Below are 21,010 nucleotides of genomic sequence, written 5' to 3'. Positions count from 1 at the left end.
ATCCCCAAATATACACAAGAGGCTTATGAAACAATTCAAAGTTTTACACTATTTCTAAACATAAAGTTGGCTCTCTGCCCAGCACAACCATAGTCTCCCACTTACCATGCACTCCTGCTATCAAAACAATTTGAAAGGAACAGCACTACCAAAGAACTGATTCTACCTTTTCTTGACAGTGCTCAGCATACTGATGCTGAAGTCTATACACCCAGAACAAGCCTGGGTCATCTGTTGACTCCAAATATGTTTAATTTTACATTTTTATTTGGCCTTCCTCAGGTCTGTCTCAGCTTGGGATTACTATCAGTAAAATGTAATCCTTTTTTCCCTTGTCATATTGGCAACGCACAGAGAAAATTCACGAGGAAGGCAAAATAAATTTAATTATTTCAGTATTAAATTATGCTTTCTGTCCCAGGGAAGCAAAATTATTAGAAACACCCTCTGCTTGATTCACTAGAGACTGACATACTAACTTGCCTTAATAGTTTTAACCAGGAAAGAAACAAGAAATTGCCAACAGAGAAGTTATGTGGGTGCAAATGGCTTCTTAACAAATATCTTTGGAGAGGAACAGTTTGGATGACAAATTTCTCTCTGCTTCAAAATGTAAGCACTTCTAATAGATCTGACCTCTAAATTCCTCTGCAATTTACTTAAAAAGAGAGATGTTTTTGCTGTTGCCATAACCCGCCCTCAGAATGTTTTACCTCTGAAACAATCATGAGGTAAATAATTTAAATATTACCGTGTTGACTGAAAAGTTTTCCCACTGAGATGACTCCAGCTTTGAAGCACTATTAAGACTAAAGGCACAGCAGAGAGTTTGTAGCTAGGGGTGCAAATAGTGTTTGAGTACTTAAGCTTTCTGCTGGTACAGGAAACAAATCCCAAATTTCCACCTCATTCAATGCAATTCTACATCTTCTGATTCTTCCCTACCCCTTTCTTACAAACTCTTACCCTCTAGGTTTCATTTATCACCTCTGCTCACCAGAATTTTTTCTGCCATCTGTTGAATCTGTTGAGATTTAGTTTGAATATCTTCTTTGAGGCGGTTTTCTCTTCGTTCCACAGTCTCCAATCTCTTCACCTGATTCTCCAGAGAATGGCGCCGTTCCTGCAGAGCAATCGTGAGCTGCTGGTTAGGCCACCCAACTCTGCACTAGCACAAAGCAAGGAGCAGTTTCTAGAGAAAACAGGCTGAAGCAGTCAATATAAGGCTGGCTTTCATATTTTGAATCCTCATCACACCCTAAATCCCCCAGGCTAACCACATGTCCTTATCCACTCCTCACTGAAAATAAAACTCCTCAGTTTTCCTCCAATAAATGTTTCTTAATCAAAAATGGACTAATGTCCAGCAGCCCTGAAGAATTCCTACAGGAATGCTGTTCAGAGCCACCCAGGTGAGGGTTCCTAAACTAAGACACATCTCAATATGATTTACTCTGCACTCACCTCTGCTTCAAGCAACTTTTTCTTCATGCTTTCATTAGAATCTTCCCGGTTCTGCAGTTTCTCCAACTCCTTCTCAGCTCTCTCCTTTGCCTGACGGATATTCTGCAGGAGCTCAGTTGCCTCTGAGCTGGCTTTCACAGCCTGAAGGTCAAGAGATAAGGAAAAAAGGTAATATATGAAAAACACATGCAAAAATTTGGTGTATGAAAGGTCCAGAACATCAAGATGGTCAACATTCTCAATTATGTTTTGGAAGTTAAAATTTGGACTCATGCACATGTTAATTTAAACTGTTAAACCAAAGTTTTCGAGTGGTGTAAATAATAATAATAATAATTTTGACTTCTAATTCACCAAAGAAATTAAAATCTAGGATACACATGTTTGTTGTGCTATATTGCAAGTTACTTGACTCTACATACTGAAAGTTCAGTCTATCCCAAATTCTTTAAAAGAACTCAGAAAATACTCTTACTGAAGGACAAGGAGAATAACCTGTTGGCCTACAGATAATGCCTTGGCATTATGCAGGTAGAAAAAGAGACAGGGGATTAAAACATGATTGTTTTGAAATATTGGAAGTACTATTTCTATGTAGTTGTGGCCTCCATATTCATGATCATTAACCCTTGAAATAGCCCTCTCTCAGCAGGTGCCAACTTTGAAAAGCTCAATCAGGGGATTATTATGACAAGCCCTTTCTTTCCTGCTGAAGGATTCCAATAAGAGAAGTTCCCTGACTGTTCTTACAGTGACACCTTAAGTGCCAGACTGACCATGACAGCAAATCTTAGATATTCTGCACCACTATCAGCAGACACTGATAAGGTATTTTAATTCTGTTGTGAATCCTTATCATTCAACATTTTTGCTGTGAAGATCCTGTGAAGAACTGAACTGTCAAGTGACTAAAGCAGATTATACTGGGAGACTAAAGCAAGTCCAGCATGTGTTTTACTAGTGAGCTAAAACAAGCTGAGCCCTTCTTCAGAAGCAAGGGACAAGTGCAGTGTCCAGAGCATACCCAAACAGGCCTCTAAATGAGAATTTCTCTACACTACTCCAGTTCTGACTCAGCTTCATTTGTAAAAATAAACACTGTTGACATGTCTCAAGAGCCAAAAGCATATTGAGAGCACCAGTGATTTCAGATACCAGTTCCCACCCCCTTTTCCTTATCATCCCCCATGCTATGACTAATTCTATTTTTGAGGGTAAAACAAAGTGCATCCCTCCTCTTCATTAAGGTTTCACTGGGAAATCTTGTGAAAAACTCACTTTCACCACCCAGTCGTTACCTTTGTCAGCTTTTCCTGCAGCTCCTGGATTTTGGCTTGCTGCTCTGTATTGATCTATAGTTAGATAAAAAGATGGAAGGAAAGAGTCAAAACCAAAGAGGAGAAAATGCTCTTTGCTTATGATACCATATTTGTTTCAAGTCACTTCACAAAAATCTTGGTTCCTCCTGTAATCCCAACAAACCAAAACACTCCTTGGCAAATCCATTCCCATTTTGCTAACTTCCAGTTGATTTAATATTTTAGTTACCAAGAAGATTGTCCAGTGTGAGAACACTCAGAATTCTTTTTGCTTTTCACTTGCTGTTCTTTCTGAGTAAAGAAAACTCTGATGTACCCCCAGCCTGACACCAAACTCAGATGACACATAACTGTGTCTTTGCTTGGCTTTTCAACACAACCCATTGAGAACAGGTTATCCAAAGACAGCTTTAGATCAAATAAGAGAGAACAGTGAATCACACCAAGATGTCTTAAAACATAAAATGAAAGGGGGTGGGGGCTGTGAGGCCATGCATGCCACTGACTAGCCACTAGTTTGGTTTCTGTGCAAAAAAATTAAAGACCCAGGAAGCAAAATCTAGAACACTGAAGTAACATACCTTTTCCAGTTTGGAATACAACTCTCCTGCCTCATTTTTTCCTTGATCTTTAACCTGTAACTTAAATATAAAATACATGAAAATCTCAGGAGAAGCTAAGCTTCTATCCAGTCATCATCTCATGCAATTTAAACACCAGCAGTTACACAAAGTAGAAATCACATCATGAAAAACATGTGTTAGTTGTAGGAACCACGCTAATCTTTGAAGGGCACACCCACAACTTGTGTGTGCACGTGTCAAGCAGCACTAGATATTCCAGCAAGCCTCAGCCCCCTCTCCCATGGAGCCTAAACTACCTTTTGCAGTTTGTTGTGGCACTCGGCAGCTTTACGTTTGAATTCCTCGGCTGCCAGGCGGGACTCCCTCAACTCCGACTCGTAGAGATCGCTGCGCCTGCGAGCTGAGATCAGATCCTCTTCCAGCTGATTCATCATCAGCCTCATCTCTTCTACTTGAGCTTGGTATTCCTGTGGTTGGGGTGCAAGGGAAGGAGAAGGGATTACAGTTTAGAGGTAACAGGGGAAATGCTTGGAGCAGCAGATTCCAGAATACTGCAGGCAAGAGATGCACTTAAGAGCATGTAGAAGAAAGGTAAAGTACAAAATAAAACAGTAAAAACTAACTAAAATTATCCATGGTGTTCTAGTTTGAGTCTTGCCACTTTCAACTCAATACCTCAAAATCAAAGCATTGACTTTTTGAGAGTGCAGGAACACATACATACATCTACATACAAATGATAAAAATTACTTACATTTCTAATTTCTGAAACAGAAATGTGCCTTTGAGTTGATGTCTCTACTAAATGCCCAGATGCTCCCTCAAGATCTATTTTCTCAGGCTGATAACATGACAGTTATCACAGATCTGCACAGCTTGGGTAAAAGGAAAGAAGGAGAAGCAGAGGGGTAGCACACTGTGGCTTGCAGCCATCAGATTTCTCTTGACAGAGTTAAAAAGGATCACATTGCTCAGTATGGGAGACAATCTAAAATTAAATATTATCTTAGAAAAACTATCTAAAACTCAAATTGCTCATAGAAGATATTTGCCTATACAGGCAGAAATAAAGATTCCCCATGTAGGAGACTACAAGACAGGGCATTTGGAAGGGGAAGGTGGGAGAAGAAAAGAACATTTGAATTGACTATCTCAATGAGACTGGGAACTCAAACTTAGACTAGCTCAAGAGATTACTTCATATATTTTCACCAGAAGAAAAGAATTTAATTATGTTTAGCATTTACTAAGTCCTGCAAGTATGCATTTCATAAAATTCCTCTAAAGAAAAGAAAAAAAAAAACAAAAAAAAACCAACCACCAAAAAGCCCTCTCCAAAATCAAAATGTTTTTTACAAAGCTGAGAACAAGTAGAAAACATGCATATCAAGAGTTAGGAACAAAGATTGTGAAGGACTGACAGTGGGGGAGTCTATCTTTCTTTCCATTTTAATATCTTACAGTATGCCTACCCCCATATTCAGAAGAGTAACTGTCTCGTGACAGAATCAGGTTTGTCATCGCTCCCTCCAGACAGGCAGTGCCTCCAGCTCGACGGTGACTGCTGAGCACAGACCCTGATGGCCACCCCTCATTCTCCAGCATGGAGAGCTTATGCAGATATTGAAAGAAGCCAGACCTTTAGCAGATTGCTTTACTGTCCCTTACAGGGAGCAAAGAATGGCTCCTTGGCTTGTCATCCCAGAAGTGATTCTCCACTTTGTAAGCCAGACAGGGACCTACACTTTCCAGTTTGTCTCCTATGCAAGGATAATCTTATTTTCTTGCTGGAAAAAAATTAGAGCTTTTTTTCTAATAACTAAGCATGTATTAACTCAAGTATTCTTTTTATACAAATACATATGTAAGCAAAAAAGGCAGAATGGTTTGAAGGAATAAATGTTCTCTCAGAAATCATAATTTGTTTAGACTTTCTAAAATACTGGGCTTTTATATCAGCGAACACTTTACCAAAGAATTAAAAGTATGACAATAGTTGCCACTGTTACAATGAGCATTTGGGAAGGGAGGAAAATGGGGAGGGAGAAAGGAAGAAAGAAGAGGAGATAATTAGTAATATTTCAGGTTTTCTTGTTTCATCACATTTGCAAGATTGTCTTTGAATAAGTCCCGAGATAGTTCAGAGGAACAGGCCACACCATTCAAGGCAACACAGAACAAACCTTTGGGATATGCATTGCTCAGAGTTCTAAAATACCAGGAGGTATTTAAGCACAGATTACTCGACAAGTTCAGGGCATGTACCTGAAGCAAATCACATCAGGGAACTACACAGACATGAGTGGGGCTTTCAAAAAAATACAGATTCTGATTTTTTGCAAGTTTGTCTGTTAGTACAGTTCTTCATCAAATAACGACCAGAGCACAGGTTTAGTTAAAACAAAAAAACAAAACAAAACAAAAACCAAACACACACCCCAAGCAAACAAAAAACCCCACAAACCCATCATGCTCTTCTATCCAAGTACCTGAGGTTAAATTGAACCTACAGCCTTGCCCTGAAAATATCAAATGCCTAATTTTTGGGTTTTGAATCTTCAAAACCTGTTTGCTGTTGATTTGACTCATTCTCTCTCAAGCCTCAGGTTTCCAACAGCAAAACTCTAAGGGTCTCTTCCAACTTCCAGTTCCCTCTGACTTAAAAGTCATGGTCCAAATCTTTAATGGCCAAGATCCACCTGCTCACATGAGTCAGCACAAATCTCTCAGCATTGTTGGTTACAAGGTTCTTGCACACATGAATCTTCACAAGCCAAATTAAGAGATTCTGGGACAAAGTGTTTGATTAAAAATTACTTGTATTATGTTTCCTCTGTTACATTTGTCTGTACTGCCTAAGAATCTGCGGATATTTAAAATCATCAAAAATGTTCCCCATTTCAGCATTTAAAGCAACTTTGCTAGAAAAGCACCAGAAGAGAGAGCAGGGAGCTTTAGATCCCTTGTATTACATAAAACAACCACCCAGAAGAATGCTGGGGAAGTCTGTAGAGGCCAGCTACATCCAGAGGGTTGGGTTTGCATTTCATTACTTTTTACATAAGAGCTACTCATGTCTGGAGAATTATTACCAAGGTTTCAGAGCTTCCTTGTCTCAGACTTTGAAATGAGTCAGTTAATGTTTGTAAAGCTTTGAAGATGAAAACCAACAGATAATTACAAAGAATTGTTTGAATGCTATAGTAAATTTCAGTTTCTTTTTCTCAATGCAGTATGTTGCTATTAATTCATAAAACTGAATGGGTTCTCCCTTGCAATGACCACATTTGTCACAATGTTTTCATTTAATTTTGACCTTTTTTTTCCTTAGGAGCAACTATGTGAATTAGTGAACTTTCAGCATTCCTTGGGTGGAAAACAAAATTATTCATTTCTACTTTGCAAACAGATCAAATCAGGAAAAAAACAGGCAATACACATTCCATTTTGAAATGCAATTAAGCATTTTAAAGAGTAAGATAAAGAAGAAAAATTTAAAAAAAGACCAACACAAAATTCAGGTTAGCTCAGCTCTCTCCCAGGTGAGGATTCATTAACTTGTGACATTTCCATACCTTAACCATTTAAAATGGATAGGTCATTTCTAGTGCAGCATGTTACTAAAACATTGGAACTTTCTCCTAAACTGATTGTATAGATGAAGTACTTTCAGAACTAGGAAAAGAAAAAGGTGAAGTTTGGAGTTTGTGCTTACTTGCAAAATACACAAGTGGGATTTTGTAGCTTCCTGTATTGTTCAGGAACCCCTGTGAAATCACACAGCTTGGGAGTTATCACAGCCTATCAACACCGAGCGTAATCCTGGCACCAGAGCTAGAACGTGCCAAGAATGCCTATTTGTGGGCAGCCACTCTGCTCCCCAAAGAAGCAGGAATACCTGTTCTTTGATCTCTTGCAGTTTTCGGCTTTGCTCTCTGATATCATGAAGTAGCTGCAGTGCCTTATCATCTTCCTGAGACACCTCCATCCGTGCCTGCTCCAGGCTGCGCTTTAAGCTCTGCAGAAAGCAAAATGTTCAATACATAGGCTTTGGTTTCTCAAATGGTTGTATAATGAAGATCTTTAGTTACACAAATGCCTCCTTGACTGCAGTGAGGCATCAGAAAAATGGAGGCACCAATGATGGAATCCTAATGAAATTCATGGCCAGTGCTGCTCCTATCTGAACAGAAGCAGCCCATTTTACAAACACTGTTTACTCAAATCTTAGTTCAAATCTTCACTTCCTCACATCAGGTTTAGAGACAAAAACCAAACACAGATCACAAAAAGCATCCATTATTGACAGCATTTATCTATATTTTATCCAGCACTATTAATTCACAACCTAGATACAATCCTTCATCTTCATGTTACTTACATTTTTCTTGTTGCTGTTAAGTGAGTCAAATGCTTTAATCATTGTTAAATTTCTGTAAGGAACAGAAGAGCTGAGTCTGTATCTCACCACGTGCCTTACCTCCGAATTTGGAGTCACCAGTGGAGTGGTGCTCCTATTAACTGAGTGTTATTCATCAACAGGAAGATACAAACTGAATTTTCTTTCTTTGCCTAGTAGCATTCAGTACAGGAAAATCACTTGGCCCCATTTTAAGATGTCCTTCCCAACAAACCAAGACATCAGAAATGGTTTTCAATTCTCTGGAACAGAGTATTAGCTGCATTTTTGCTCTTGGTACAAGAGAGGAAACATAATTGTGTATCTAACTGAAAATACAGAGACTATCAACTAGAACGAAAATATCCTCACTGGAATATTGCCAGTGACAACTGGGCAGGCATTCCAGCTCTCATGAAAAATGATCTCTGAAGACACATCTTTACAGCCTCGTTTTTATGTTCTACCTGCAAAATAGCACCTGCCCTAGATCTTTCCTGACACTGTGCTGGGGAATGGGATGGGTCTGAACTCAGGACACCACAGATGGAGGCAACACTGCTTCCTAATCCTATTTGTTCTTGAAGATTTCTGTCTAGGCACTGATTAGGCCCCATTCTCTTCCGGCTAAGAAACCTTCAAGAAGCACAACCCAGGCATGTTCTAGCACAGCCAGTAAGACAAACATCACAGAGAGTTTCAGCAAGACCAGGACAGTAGTCACTCCTGCATGATCTAAGCACATGACCATGAAACAACATCTGAATAAAACTACCAATCAAGCTTGTGCAAACACTTCAGGGCTCCATGTTCAACAGATATCCTCTCACATAGTATTTTCTCTCCATCAAGTACCCCACTGAAAGCATGATGGAAGAGAAAGACAAAGACCACCAGATTTCAGGCCTTCAGAACTGAAAGGACTGGTGTAAGGGCTCACACTGCATTCTGTGATATAGGTGGCCAGGTCCTGCTCCAGGAGGGATCGCTGGGTCTCAGAGGCTTTCAGTTCCACCTCCTTTTGGCTAAGTACAGCCTCCACCTCTGACACTCTCCGGTGCAACCGCGTCATTTCCTGCTCCATCTGCAATAAATATCAAGAGGTTATAAAGGGGGGCTTCAAAAGCTTTGTTAACTGCTACTTTCAGAGCTCTCTTTGTAAGGAATTTGTCTCCAAGAGACTTCTAGCTATGTTTCTCCAAATGGTGTTTAAATTCCGATACCATTGTCTCTGCTCCAGGAATGCACAGTTCTTCTTAAGGACAAAGTAGTAAGTCTAAGTCACCCCATTCATTCAAGCTGCTTGTTCATATTCAGTCATTCTTCGAACCCCAGTTAGCAAAGAAGACACAATCATTTTTCACCTGACTTGCAGAGATGGGTCACTTTAACCTTATCCCAAATCCATGCTGGACCAGAAGATGGTTTCCCCCCATCTCCTTGTCAGGAGCAAATGGTCAAATCCAGAACCGAGCAGGGAGAAAAGTAATGGAACTCTCATAAAAGTCTCAAAACAAGCAGTAAGTGTTAAAAGACTCCACCAGGTTCCCTTTATTGGAGCACAGCAACTGTTACAAGACGTTCACCATAAAGCAGTGACGTGACAACAGTTATATAAGCAGGAGCTGATGAGTGAGGAAGAGCCCTCAGAACAGTACTGCTGTAATGTGTGTCTGATGAAGAGGCAGGGCCTGCAGGAAGCAGCAGTCGTCTGTGGCACGCTGAGAAAAGCACTGTTTAAAATCCAGAGCCGCTTCTTGTTAAGTTAAAAGTATCTACAGCAACAGCATGGCCTAAATTCATCTCCCTTTGTACTGGACAGGAAGCCACCTCTCTGAAGGAAAAGCACTTTGCCCACCACGAGTCTGGATGATCAGCAGCATCTGACAGATCCCTGGACATACAGTGGTTGCAGATTCCTGGAGCAATGGGTGTGGCCAATCGCATGAATAAATACCTTGTGACACTTGTCCTGGGCGTCTTGGAGCTCTTTGCTCTTGAGAAGAAGTGTCTTTTCCATGGAGCTGACCTTGGCTGGGGAATCCACACTTGAAAAAACAGATCTAAAAGAGCAAAGCCAAACAGCACATGAATATGGGCAAAAGGTACAGAAATCTGATTTATGCAGCCTCTGTAAGTCATTGGGTACTTACTTATTCCAGGGTAAAAGAAATGTGATTGTGCAGCAATCACAGCTTAAGAGCCATCACTGCAGATCAAACGTACCATAAAAGCTAATGACAGTACATAATTATTAAATAATCCACGTGTACTTCTAGTTACAATATTAATATTTTCCATCTGTGGCTGTGTCAGGGTGCAAAACAATAAATCACAGCCTCAGTTTTGCAAGATCTGTAGGGATTTATAGGTGCAAGGAAAACAGAGCATAAAGTCAACATAACCATTTGGAAAGATAACAAATTTTCAGAGAAATGCTTTTTATTTGGTACTTTATTTTTAAACAGGTTTTTAAATTATCCTCAAAGTATAAAAGCCCTACAAACTTCAACATGTCATAATTTGCACCACAGGAAGAAGAATTTAATATCCTTAGGTACATTCTGTGAATCAAAATTGAAACTTCCCTAACCCAATTCATATGATCCCTACAAACCCAATCAATATCAATATGATTAGTCACACTGCAGAACTTCAGATTTCCACTTACAAGTAATTTTTTTTCCTGAGACACAACTGTACTGTTCAAAACAATTTGACTCCAGAAGCCAGGGAAAATATTTACTTGTTCTTAAGCTTTCTGTCTAATTGGGACTCAGCATTTAAGTAGTTTACCATTCCTGTTAGTTTAAATTTATTTTAGAAAAGGATAGGAAGCCACCTGATGTTTAGGAGCATATTTTTAGTGCTTTGCAAAGTCTTAAATATGCAATCTGCAACCAAAAAATTAAGTACACACATCAAAACACAATTTTTAAAATCACAGTCTCCCTTGCATAAAATGATTCAGACTAGAGACTCGAGCAGTTAATGATGGAAGCAGAGTTAACTGATAGATGATAAAGCAGCAGTACAATGAAGGTGCTAATAAAAGATCACACAAGCTGCCCACACGTTGCTTTCTGCTTCTCCTGGCCACAGTTTGGTGTGCAGCCAGTTATCCCCACGGAGAGAAAGGAGCTTTGAGCAGCTCTCTGCATAGAGCCAGACACCCACACACAGCAGCACAGGCTCCTCTCAACACCAAGGAAAGTTTCATTCCATCACCACCATTTTCTGAGAAAAATCAACTCCTTAATCCAACTGGATATGCAGCAGAGGCACAGAAAGATATACATGGATTTTTACAAAAATGCAGCAACATTTCTGGATCAAACAGACCTTCAGCACCACCACCTCGAGCAGTGATTAGGAAAGACTGTTTTAATATCAGCAAACAAACACAGCAAAATCCACCAATGCTGCCTTGAAAGGTCAGGTATTAATAAATCTCTTCAGAAACCTGATATGGAAAAACTTAGAAGAAAGAATCCTTCATGTCAATGATAAAGATATGATCAGGACTTATTTAAAAAAAGTTTTAAATTAATGCTTTTATACAGCATTCCTTTAGCCCTGGTCCAATCAATCTGATCCGTCAAATTACCATATTTAAAAATCAATTTATAAAGCGTGTCTATACTCCTACAGAGAAAAAGCAACCATCTGAGAAAGATGCATATTAAATCCCATAACAGCTGGGTGTACAAACAAGGCTAAAAATGAATAGTTGAGAAAAGCAGTCTAAAAATACAAATTAAAGCTCACATTAACTAAAAAAGACACTAAGGAATCCGCTTTCAAATGTTAATCAAATATATGTAAATAGCTGCAAATATGTACTGAGACAAATCTGAAAATCTTCTTTTAATAAAAATTTCGTTTTACAGGTCTGAACTGTATTGGCTAAAGCAATCTTTTTCTTTTAAATATAGTTTCAACCTTAACTATCACTTTTTTACTTCCATTTTTTTCAGATCTGAGGCACTACCTAAGAAAACTCTAGTCAGTTCTCACAGAGCTGGTTTTATTTGTGTCTTCCATTCCACCTCCCCAAAGAAGCTAACTTTATTTGTCATTTTTGCTTGTTTATTTTATTTGCTATTAAAAGAATCAGAGCCTAATATTACAGGCACCATTTTGCATTTCAAAAACTTCTCATGGTGAGCCAGCTGAAAGCATCCCCAGGCACTGCAAGGCAGGCAGGAACAGGAGAGATTCAGGAAAGGAAATGTAGAGCTCTGCAAAAGGTTCAGCCAGGTGGGATGGGATAGGACAGGGCACAGGAGACTGCCCAAGCTTGGATTTCATGAGGTGACTGCAGAGGGAGCTGCTCCTCAGGGCTGCTGTTGGCTTTGTAAGAGGAGAGAAGGCTGCAGACACAACTAAAATCTTTCTTCCCCATCCTTGTCCAAAGTGAGGAAGAAATTCCTTAAAAATATATGTGCTGGTGACACAGTGATTTTCCTGCCATGGAAACAGTACATCTTATCCCCAAGGGAAGCTGATCTCTGTTAGCACTGGACACACAGTTTTTAGGAGACATGCTCTCCCCAGTAATTCTTTCCTGTGTACAAATTGTATTAGAACAACTTCCTGAACATCCATACAACCTTCAAAGTATCAGAAAGGGGCAGACAGAGGAAATCAAGAGAAATGGAATACTGGATAATCTAATAAGCCTTGTCATGGTGATAGAAGCTCTGAACAGAGCATGACAAGGTGGAAAATACCCACATTTCTGGGGCACTTAGATTCTTCCTCTGTCAGCATCATTGCAGAAATTAAACACATACAATCCAACATCAAAAGCCAGGATGCAAAGCTATCATTCAGGCTGGGACCATCTCAGAGTATTTCATTTAATTAACTGCTACATCTGGATCAATTCTCTTAGCACAACAGAGCAGTTTCTGCTGTTTCCTCTCAAGTGTGAAAAAAAATGATTAACAACAGGTAACCAGCTCCATCAACAAAAAAATTGCAATAAAAATTAAAAAAAAACCCAAATCCAAGTCTAGAGTACCAAGCTCTCCTAGCACTGGCTGTGCCAATTTACTTTCCAGAGAAGCAGTGCCTGCATGACTAAAAGCCAAGTTAACTTAGAGCTGACTAGTGATTTCACAGCCAGATCAGCAGCAGCCTCAACCAGCAGAATGAGCAGAAATGGGGCTGCTTGTGTAAAAGCTCCTCCAGTCCTAACGTGGCTGAGATGAAGAAGAAAAAAGCATTGGCATGGGAAAAGCTCCAAGATGAGTCTTGGTATCCAACTTGTACCTTGTGCATCCCATCACACCTTGTAACTTCCTGTGTCCTTTTGTGCCACTGTCCTAAACCCCCAACTCACCTGTGCTTCCTTCTCACAAGGATTGGCACCATCTGTCCTAATCCTGGCCCCCACACAACATGCTGATAATCTCATCCCCCATCCCTCATGCTCTATTCTTTTTAGCATTATACTCATCTGTACCTTCCACCCCCTCGTAAATGCTTGCTCAGGCCTAAAAAAAACCAACCAAAAACAAACAGTGATACCATCAATCTGTGAATAGAGCTTGCTGAAGCAAAGCATATTTTTGGTATGCTCATCCTGTGCTTCCTCTTTCATCTATCTTTGGTGAAAGAGTTTACCAGAACCCAACAAACTGTTGGAAGAAATCAGTAGAAATCCTTCTTTTTGGAGGAATGGCCCATTTTAACTCAGTATTTTATAATGACAGTCACGAATCCATACCAAATTTTTAAATTTAAAAAACCTCAACCAAAAAACCCAAAAAAACTCAGAAAACAAAACCCCAGAAATGTTGAGAAACACCATTTCTTAGGAGCTTAGAGAGAAAACACAGGCAGGCAAAATTTTGCATAATAAAACTATTTTTAATTAGGCACTTATTTTTTATTAGGTATTTTGATATATTTTATTTGGGGTTTTTTTTATTAGGCACTAATTTTATTAGGTATTTATTTTTATTAGGCAGTTTGGTATATTTGGTTAGCCCTGGATTTATAACATATTTATCTTATATTTTCTGCTAGTTACCTGCAAAAGACAAGACCAATTTTCTTCCACCACTTGATGCATATTTTTGGCAGCAGGGTTTCTGTCACTTGTTTTAAGCACTGGAGATCAGCCATGGTTGGGGACAGGAAGTAAGGTGGGGCTAGCTTTTAATGGAATTAAACTCTTGGTTGCCTCTTATCTTGTCACAGTCACACGCTTGCAGCCAAACCAGCAGCCAGATTTTCAGCCAGACAGGATTTTCTCCCCCACATCCAGAATTCAGAGGCCATGATGAGAGAAAGAGTTAGCTGGTCCTTCTCTGCAGCCTCAGCCCAGCCCTCCTAAGAGCAGATTTAACTGAAACACTTTGCTAGTACAGGAGCCCACAACTTAAACAATGCCCTTGATTTCTCCTGATTGCTTCCTATGACACATAATTGCTGTGTCTTTTGCATTTTTGATGAATGTCACATTTGTTAGAGGGACACAAATTCTTCTCAAATCTCATGGTATGGGGCAGCAGACAGAGTGCTGTAATCCAATGGACCCTTCTAAACTACACACCAGCCATGTAATTTCTGGCAACAGGTCTAAGTGGCTTAAAGAAGGAAAACCCTTCTAGCCCAAAGTCATTGGGAGAGTGGAAAAGAGAACTTCTGTTATATGTCTTCTGTCCTTTTTTTAGCTGCCTTTCCTCTGAGGTATTTGAAATACCCAAATACCCAGCTTCTTACTGTCCAGTGGACAAGGGCAAGAACATAACCCTGACCTTCAGAGTTTGCCAGCCCCCAGATTCCAAGTGCTGAAAGTTTCAAGGACCTCGTCACCGGCACTCTGCAGTTGCCTGGCCTTACAGTGAGCAGCACTAGAGGGTTCGTGCTGCAGACAGGAAAATAGATCTGCATCACTTAGCAACCACAAGGATAGACTTTCACAGGAAAAGGTTTTTTTTTTCAAAAAATTCTGGACTGATAAACTTCATGACTTAGGACCTCCCAGAGAAGGCATCCCAAGATTCACAGCAGATAAACCCTCTCCACTCTTTATTGTTCTTCATCTAAGAATTTGATTTTCAAGGCTTTGCAGACAAACAGTACTCTATTTCCTCAAGTAAAACACACATCAGACAATATTTTATAAGTAAGAAGTTATTTTGTGACCCATTTGCAGTGGTATTGAGGATAAACAAATCACTGCATTATTTAAATACAGGTATTTTCAAGTCTCCATAAGGGCTTTGCCATACTTAAATCACCTTCTTAGAACAAAAGGCAAGTATTTACTGCTAAAAATAAGTGCATTTATCGAGATCTCACTCAAGAAAAAGAAACCATTGTTATTTAGGAGAAAATTAAATATGACTTTCTGCTCCAGTTTAAGATAAAACAGGCCACACCAAACAAATTTTATTTGTCAAAATTTCTGCAGAGGACATTAATCTCTATACTCATTTGCTGTACCTATTCCCAAAATTCAAATGTAACTTCCATACGCATTTTTGGTACCAGCTCCACAGAGAAAGCACCTCAGTCCATCTGCTACAGCTCTCTCAGCCTCCAGCCCAGTTACACCACTGTTCTGAGACTTCACCCCATGTTCCTCTTCAGTTCCAGTCCTGGGCCCAATTACATACATGTTTTTACCACCAATATATGGTCACTGTTGAGGCTTTTCTGACTGTCACCTGAATGGCCACATAGACCTGGTACACGGATTGCAGTCCTCCAGGCAAACAAGAGAACAGCCTAAGTTATCTCACTCCTAAATTAAGACAGATTTTTAACCCCAGGTATCTACAGATCTAACATTCCATCCTGCTGACAATATTAGTTCATTTCACCAAAAGAACACTTTCTGGGGTTTTATATCCTCTCCCTTCCTTCCTCTTTTGCCATAAAAGAAACTCTGCTGAGGAGGGGAAGGCAAAGATTCCCTTTTTATTTCTGGCATAACCATCATATAACCTTGATTCACGGCGTGAGCAAGATCAAAGATGTCAACAGTATCACCAAATTCAGTGACAAGCCTACTGCAGAGCAACTATCACCACTATGACATGAAATGAAACTCAGTTAAGACAGATTGACGATGAAGTCCCAGAAGGGAGCAAACCAGCAGCAGGGAATGAGGATTGACATGAAAACACAGAGCATTGAGTCACTAACCCAGCCAAAGCCACTGCGTTCCTCAGAGGCCTCCTGGTCCTGAGCTAAGGACTTCCCAACTTAACACACTGCACTAATACTTTTTCAATAGCTCTGTCATCAAAAACCAACCACCCACCACATCAAATGGTTTATATCACACTACTTATATTCTTCTTTTTCTCTGACTCCATTCTCTTGGAAATCATGTTTTCTTTCCATTGAAAACCATTTCTCTGAGGTCTTTACATCCCTCCACACACATGGCCACTGCATATTTGATCTGAATCTCCAGTCTCTGAACACACACCACAGCAATGTCCAGTCCTCCTATTTAACTTGACCCAGGAGCACAGAGCCAACTGCCATGCAGCTCCTTCCCTTGCTCACTGACCCACCACTGCACATTCCCAGGTTAGTGGAGCTCCTTTTCTATGGATCACTGATTCAGCCTTACACATTCCCAGCACTTGGTGCCCACTCTGTGACCCAATAAAATAACACCATCCCCTTTTTCCATCTCTCAACTCCTCAGTATTCTCCTCCTTGCAGGGATCTGCAGTATCAGAAATGCAATCACCTACTGCTCCCTGCTTAACAGCAACAACTAATTCAAACTATTTGAACTACAATTTTAATAATAACTGGTTTATAATGAATCTTTCCATCCCATTTCCTCCCCCTTATCCCAGAAATATTCAGAGAACAGTAGGACATGCACAAGACACACCAGCAACAGCTAAAGCCTGAATCTGGCAGCTTCCTTACAGCAGAGTACAGGTCAGTTAAAACAGCTTTTCCTCTCACACACACCATCCTCTCTGCAACAAACCTACCCCTTTTTCCAGCAGTCCTATCCACCTGAGCAATAATTTCTACTTACTCTGATCTGAGTATCCCCAAAGCCTTGATGAATGAAAACCCCACAAATGGCAAATCTTCCCCCGAGAATCCTGCTGGGTTCAACTGGCGCGTAGAGGATAAAACCCGCGAATTCTTCTCTGGTTCATCAAAATTTGAGGTGTCATCATCAGACTTGAGAGTAGGAACGAAGGGGGGAGGAGCTGGTGGAAAAAAAGCAAGAAGAAAAGATAAAATTCAGCTACAGTTCACTCTGCAACAGTCCCACTCATTCAGTGCTTGCAATGGCACTGCAGCTCCTGCTTTTAATCTTGCTAACACAAGCAGACTGAGCTGCTGCTCTCAAAGCGTATTACAGCAACAAGAGATTAACCCCTGAGCTGCCAACATGGCTACCACTCTGCAGGCACAGCATCTCCCACACTGATCAAACTGGGATTTAGCTTGGGCATTGGAGATTCTGGCAATTGGGCTATTTTCAGGTGAAGATGTTGGGGTTTTTAACACATAAATAATAAAATCAAAGCACCAGGCTAAGAAAATCATTACTGTAATATAGCCAGAAGTCTGTCAATTCTGATTCATCTTGAAAAGGAAAATGTCTCCAACCTGTCCAATTAGTGACACTACCTGAGAAAGAAGCCTGATCCTATGCTAGTCAGCTAAGGGATATATCTTAACCTTTAACACTAACAAGAATCTTCCCAGCATGGGTTTCTAATCAACAGCAAACTGGTCTTTCTCCTGGAAGGTTCTAATAAACTATAGCTACTAAAAGCTCAGTGGTCTTTAGGAAAAGAAGATTGATTTTATTTCTCTAAAAGAGCTTGCTTAAGATCTGGAACTCTTGCCGGGACACCACTGCAGTCTGGCTCTGATACAATCAGCTCTGAAGAGAGGTATAAATAGCAGGAATTACAATGTATTTCTTACTATAATTTCTAAATTGGTACCACTTAACTTGCTAAGCAGTTGTTTAATTTCAGATGATTTTCTCGTGCTTGCTTCAGTTTAATTAACCTAGGAACAAAAGGACAAGTTCTTCTCGGTGCTGTGCAGCACCCGAGCTACCTGCTGGCTTGGCTACGTGTGGGAAAGGAATGAATGCAGAAGCCCTGCTGTGCAATCCCTACCTCATTAAATCACATTTCCTAACATTTATTTATTTAATTTCATCACTCGGGTCCCCACTCACTGCAACTCTGAGATCAGCAGAGGGGAGACAGCTCCTCAGCCAGCAGCTAGAACAGCCCATTGTCACCAGCTGATGGAAGTGGAGTGTGCTAAAACCGTTACCATGGATCCAGTATGGATCTCCTGTAGCTGAAGGGCTGATGAGGATTGAAGGACTGGGAACAAACATTCCAACCCCTGCAGTGCAGGCTCCCTGCTCCCGAGTCCCCGCATGCCGGCGTTAACCCTACCTGCCTGCGGCGTGACAGACGCTGCTGCCCGTGAGTGGCAGGGGCACAGCGAGTCACGGCTGGAGGCTCTGGCTCCCTCTAGGCTGCCAAAGCCTTCCACTGCCCGCCTTTAACTCTCCATTCCCTCGCTGGAACTACCCACCAGACCAGCATTAATAGACAAAAAAAATTAAAAAAAAAAAAAAAAAAATCTGTCTCTAACTCCACGCACAGGCTTTGGTAGCAGCTCCCTGAAGAGCCATCCTGACTCTGCTCCCAAGCAGGGAAGTGAGAAGAAATTCCATGAAGCAGATGCTGCTCGTGTACTGTAGTTCCAAGTGCATTAGAATGAGATAAATGGGGAAAATACACTAATTAAATAGGTTCTGTAGTAAGTAGTTTCAGCCTACTGGAACTTACCAGCTCCAGAACATTTAAAATGTATGTCACGATCACAGATCTATTAATTTCTTCTATTTAATTGATTATAATAAAAAATATAACATAATGCTGATACTTATGCAACACAAACATAATTTTGAAATAGAGACTGTTGATTGGAATATGTATTTCCTTTTAAAAAAATTACTTAATGTCAGGATAATGTCCAGCTACTCTTACATATGTTCTTAATTATTAAAAACAGAGAAGTAACAGAAAACAATTTGTAAGCTTATCTGAAATGCAAATACAAGCCCAATGTTGTAGTTAATTCACAGCAGAGGAGGATCACTTCAGGATTAGTATTTTTTCATTTCAGGACCTTTGCTGAAAGAACTCTGTGCTTTCTCTCACAGAGAGGGATTGCTGTGGGATTTTTAACACTATTTTTGAAGGCAGATACTGTCTATGAGGTAAAATAATAGAGAAAACAGAAAACTCTTCACTTCATTTGCAAAAGTTTAGAATGTTTTTAAAGAGGTAGCAGAAACCAACTTAGCTGCCTTTTTATTAGGGTACAAGCACCCTGTTCTGGACTCCCCAGAGCCTGACAGATATAACTTCATCTCTGAAAGAGACATCTAAAGACTTACTTCCCAACAGAAATTAGCAAAGAAGATCTTAAGAGTCATCTTCAAGGCCTTGTAATTAAAAAGAAAGTTGTTCCTCTTACCAACAATAAGAATTGCTACTCAAACCACATGCATAAAAGAAAATATCATTTAACTATGCATGCACATAAAAAGATGAAAAAGCACTCAGTGGGGGAACAATGGATACACAAAGATAAAACTGAATGTAAGACAGAGCAAACCTTTGGGGCTGGTGAGAAAATAGTTTAGAGAGCACAAGGTTTTACACTACAGCTTCCTCTGATGTTTAATAAAATATGAGAACAAAGAAGAGAAATTGTGAATACTAGATTAAAAAATAATGAAAAAATCCTTTGCCCTCTATTTTGCATTCACTAAAATCCATGACTAACAGTCCAAAATCTCTGCAACTCTGCAGATACAGTATTTGTATCAAGAAGTAGTAGCAACTAAAGAGAACACTTGGAACAGTCATTCCACAAAAACACCTCTAGATGTCAAGTAGTTCTGAACTTGTCAACAGTGGCTGAAAATGAGAAGCAGAACTTCTGAAGGAGTTTCAGCTGTTGGAGAAAAATATCACTTAAGGGTAAGAGGGAATAACTTAAAAAAAAAAAGCTAGCTCCACTCTGTCTGATGTTGCTAATTATTTGGTAGCTTCCTCATAGATTTTTATTCTTCAGACTAAGAGTCCTTTATCTGATGTCCAAAACACCCACAGAATAAACTGAGTAGTCTTGTAAAACCAAGCTAAAACAGACAAGCAATTTTGTTCTCAAGTGTGGGTCACACCCTGGCATAATCTCTAGTTAAGTTATTATTTTTGCTTAAAATCAGAACGCTGTCACACAAAAATGGCATTTTCAGAGCAAGATGAAGAGTGGTAAATGCAAATACAATGATGTGCTTATCAGTTGCTTCTTTAAAGGGAAGGATCCTTCAGCAGAGGTCAAGATAAGCCTCTGAGAAATAAATGTGAGCACCGTGCCATCACATCTGACAAGGTGACAAATTTGCACTTTTCTCAGGCTCACCCAAAAGTATTACTCAAAAGACAGTAAACCCAGTGCTTCTACTCACACAAACTGGCTGGGTACAAAGAGCTCCTTTTGTCCCCAACACGTTACAAGGAATGTACATGTTCTGTTTACCATTTAAAGTATCTTGTGGAGAACTGCATGTTTTAAAAAAGCCAATTCCTTGCCTAGATACATCCCCACTTGTGGAAGGATGTAACCCTCTTCCATCTGTTCCAAAGAATGACTTTCAGAGGAAAAGGGGGTGTTGTAGGTTGCTAAGTTTAAGGAAAAAAAAAAAAAAGAAGGAAAAAAGGAAAAAGGAAAAAAGGAAAAACCTCAAACCACCACACATACTCCAGTACTTTAATCAGTTTATAATTAAGATTTGATAGTGTCTATTATGGAAAAAAGCCTTTTTTTTTTTTTTTTTAACTCTGCCTCAGTGTGTGTATTTATGACTGGTACAAAGAACATTGCCTTAACCAGGTCTTTCCATCCTTTCAAAATATTTTCATGCAAATTCAGAAAAGAGAGACTGCATTTCCCCTGGGACAGTGAAAGACTCAACTGAAATAGGAAACTTAAAGGCAATACAGAATGTTTCTTAAGGATAAAAATGTGTCTCTTCTTGATCTACAAGGTGATCTATAAATGCTTTCTGAGGAAAAGCATCCTCACAGCCTTTTTCAATAGGTTAGGCATTCCTCTTCCTCAGGCTCTAACAGAACTATTTGAGAAAGTGTTATGAAAGAAAAATAGACAATCCCAGTGATGAAACTAAA

General features: G+C 39.8%; 1 protein-coding gene across 7 annotated transcripts in view; it reads right to left on the bottom strand.

Moving 5' to 3' along the window:
* CIT (citron rho-interacting serine/threonine kinase) overlaps window positions 1-21,010 on the bottom strand; it is a 69,334-nt gene that overhangs the window by 37,358 nt on the left and 10,966 nt on the right. For 4 of the 7 annotated variants that reach the window (XM_030231048.2, XM_018916492.3, XM_050980530.1 and 1 more), the window contains exons 10-18: window positions 16,795-16,975; window positions 9,724-9,829; window positions 8,707-8,850; window positions 7,266-7,385; window positions 3,664-3,834; window positions 3,365-3,424; window positions 2,763-2,816; window positions 1,465-1,605; window positions 998-1,123 (exon numbers count right to left, since the gene is read on the bottom strand). In XM_030231048.2, coding sequence (XP_030086908.1) covers window positions 998-1,123; window positions 1,465-1,605; window positions 2,763-2,816; window positions 3,365-3,424; window positions 3,664-3,834; window positions 7,266-7,385; window positions 8,707-8,850; window positions 9,724-9,829; window positions 16,795-16,975 — 1,103 coding nt within the window. The remainder of the gene's footprint in view (window positions 1-997; window positions 1,124-1,464; window positions 1,606-2,762; window positions 2,817-3,364; window positions 3,425-3,663; window positions 3,835-7,265; window positions 7,386-8,706; window positions 8,851-9,723; window positions 9,830-16,794; window positions 16,976-21,010) is intronic. The other 3 variants (XM_050980532.1, XM_050980531.1, XM_050980534.1) reach the window with 1 other exon arrangement.

Source organism: Serinus canaria, chromosome 15 (genome assembly GCF_022539315.1).
Source record: "Serinus canaria isolate serCan28SL12 chromosome 15, serCan2020, whole genome shotgun sequence".
NCBI classification, from domain to species: Eukaryota; Metazoa; Chordata; class Aves; order Passeriformes; family Fringillidae; genus Serinus; species Serinus canaria.
Note: the sequence above shows the minus strand (reverse complement) of the source record. Positions and strands in the feature narration are given on the sequence as shown.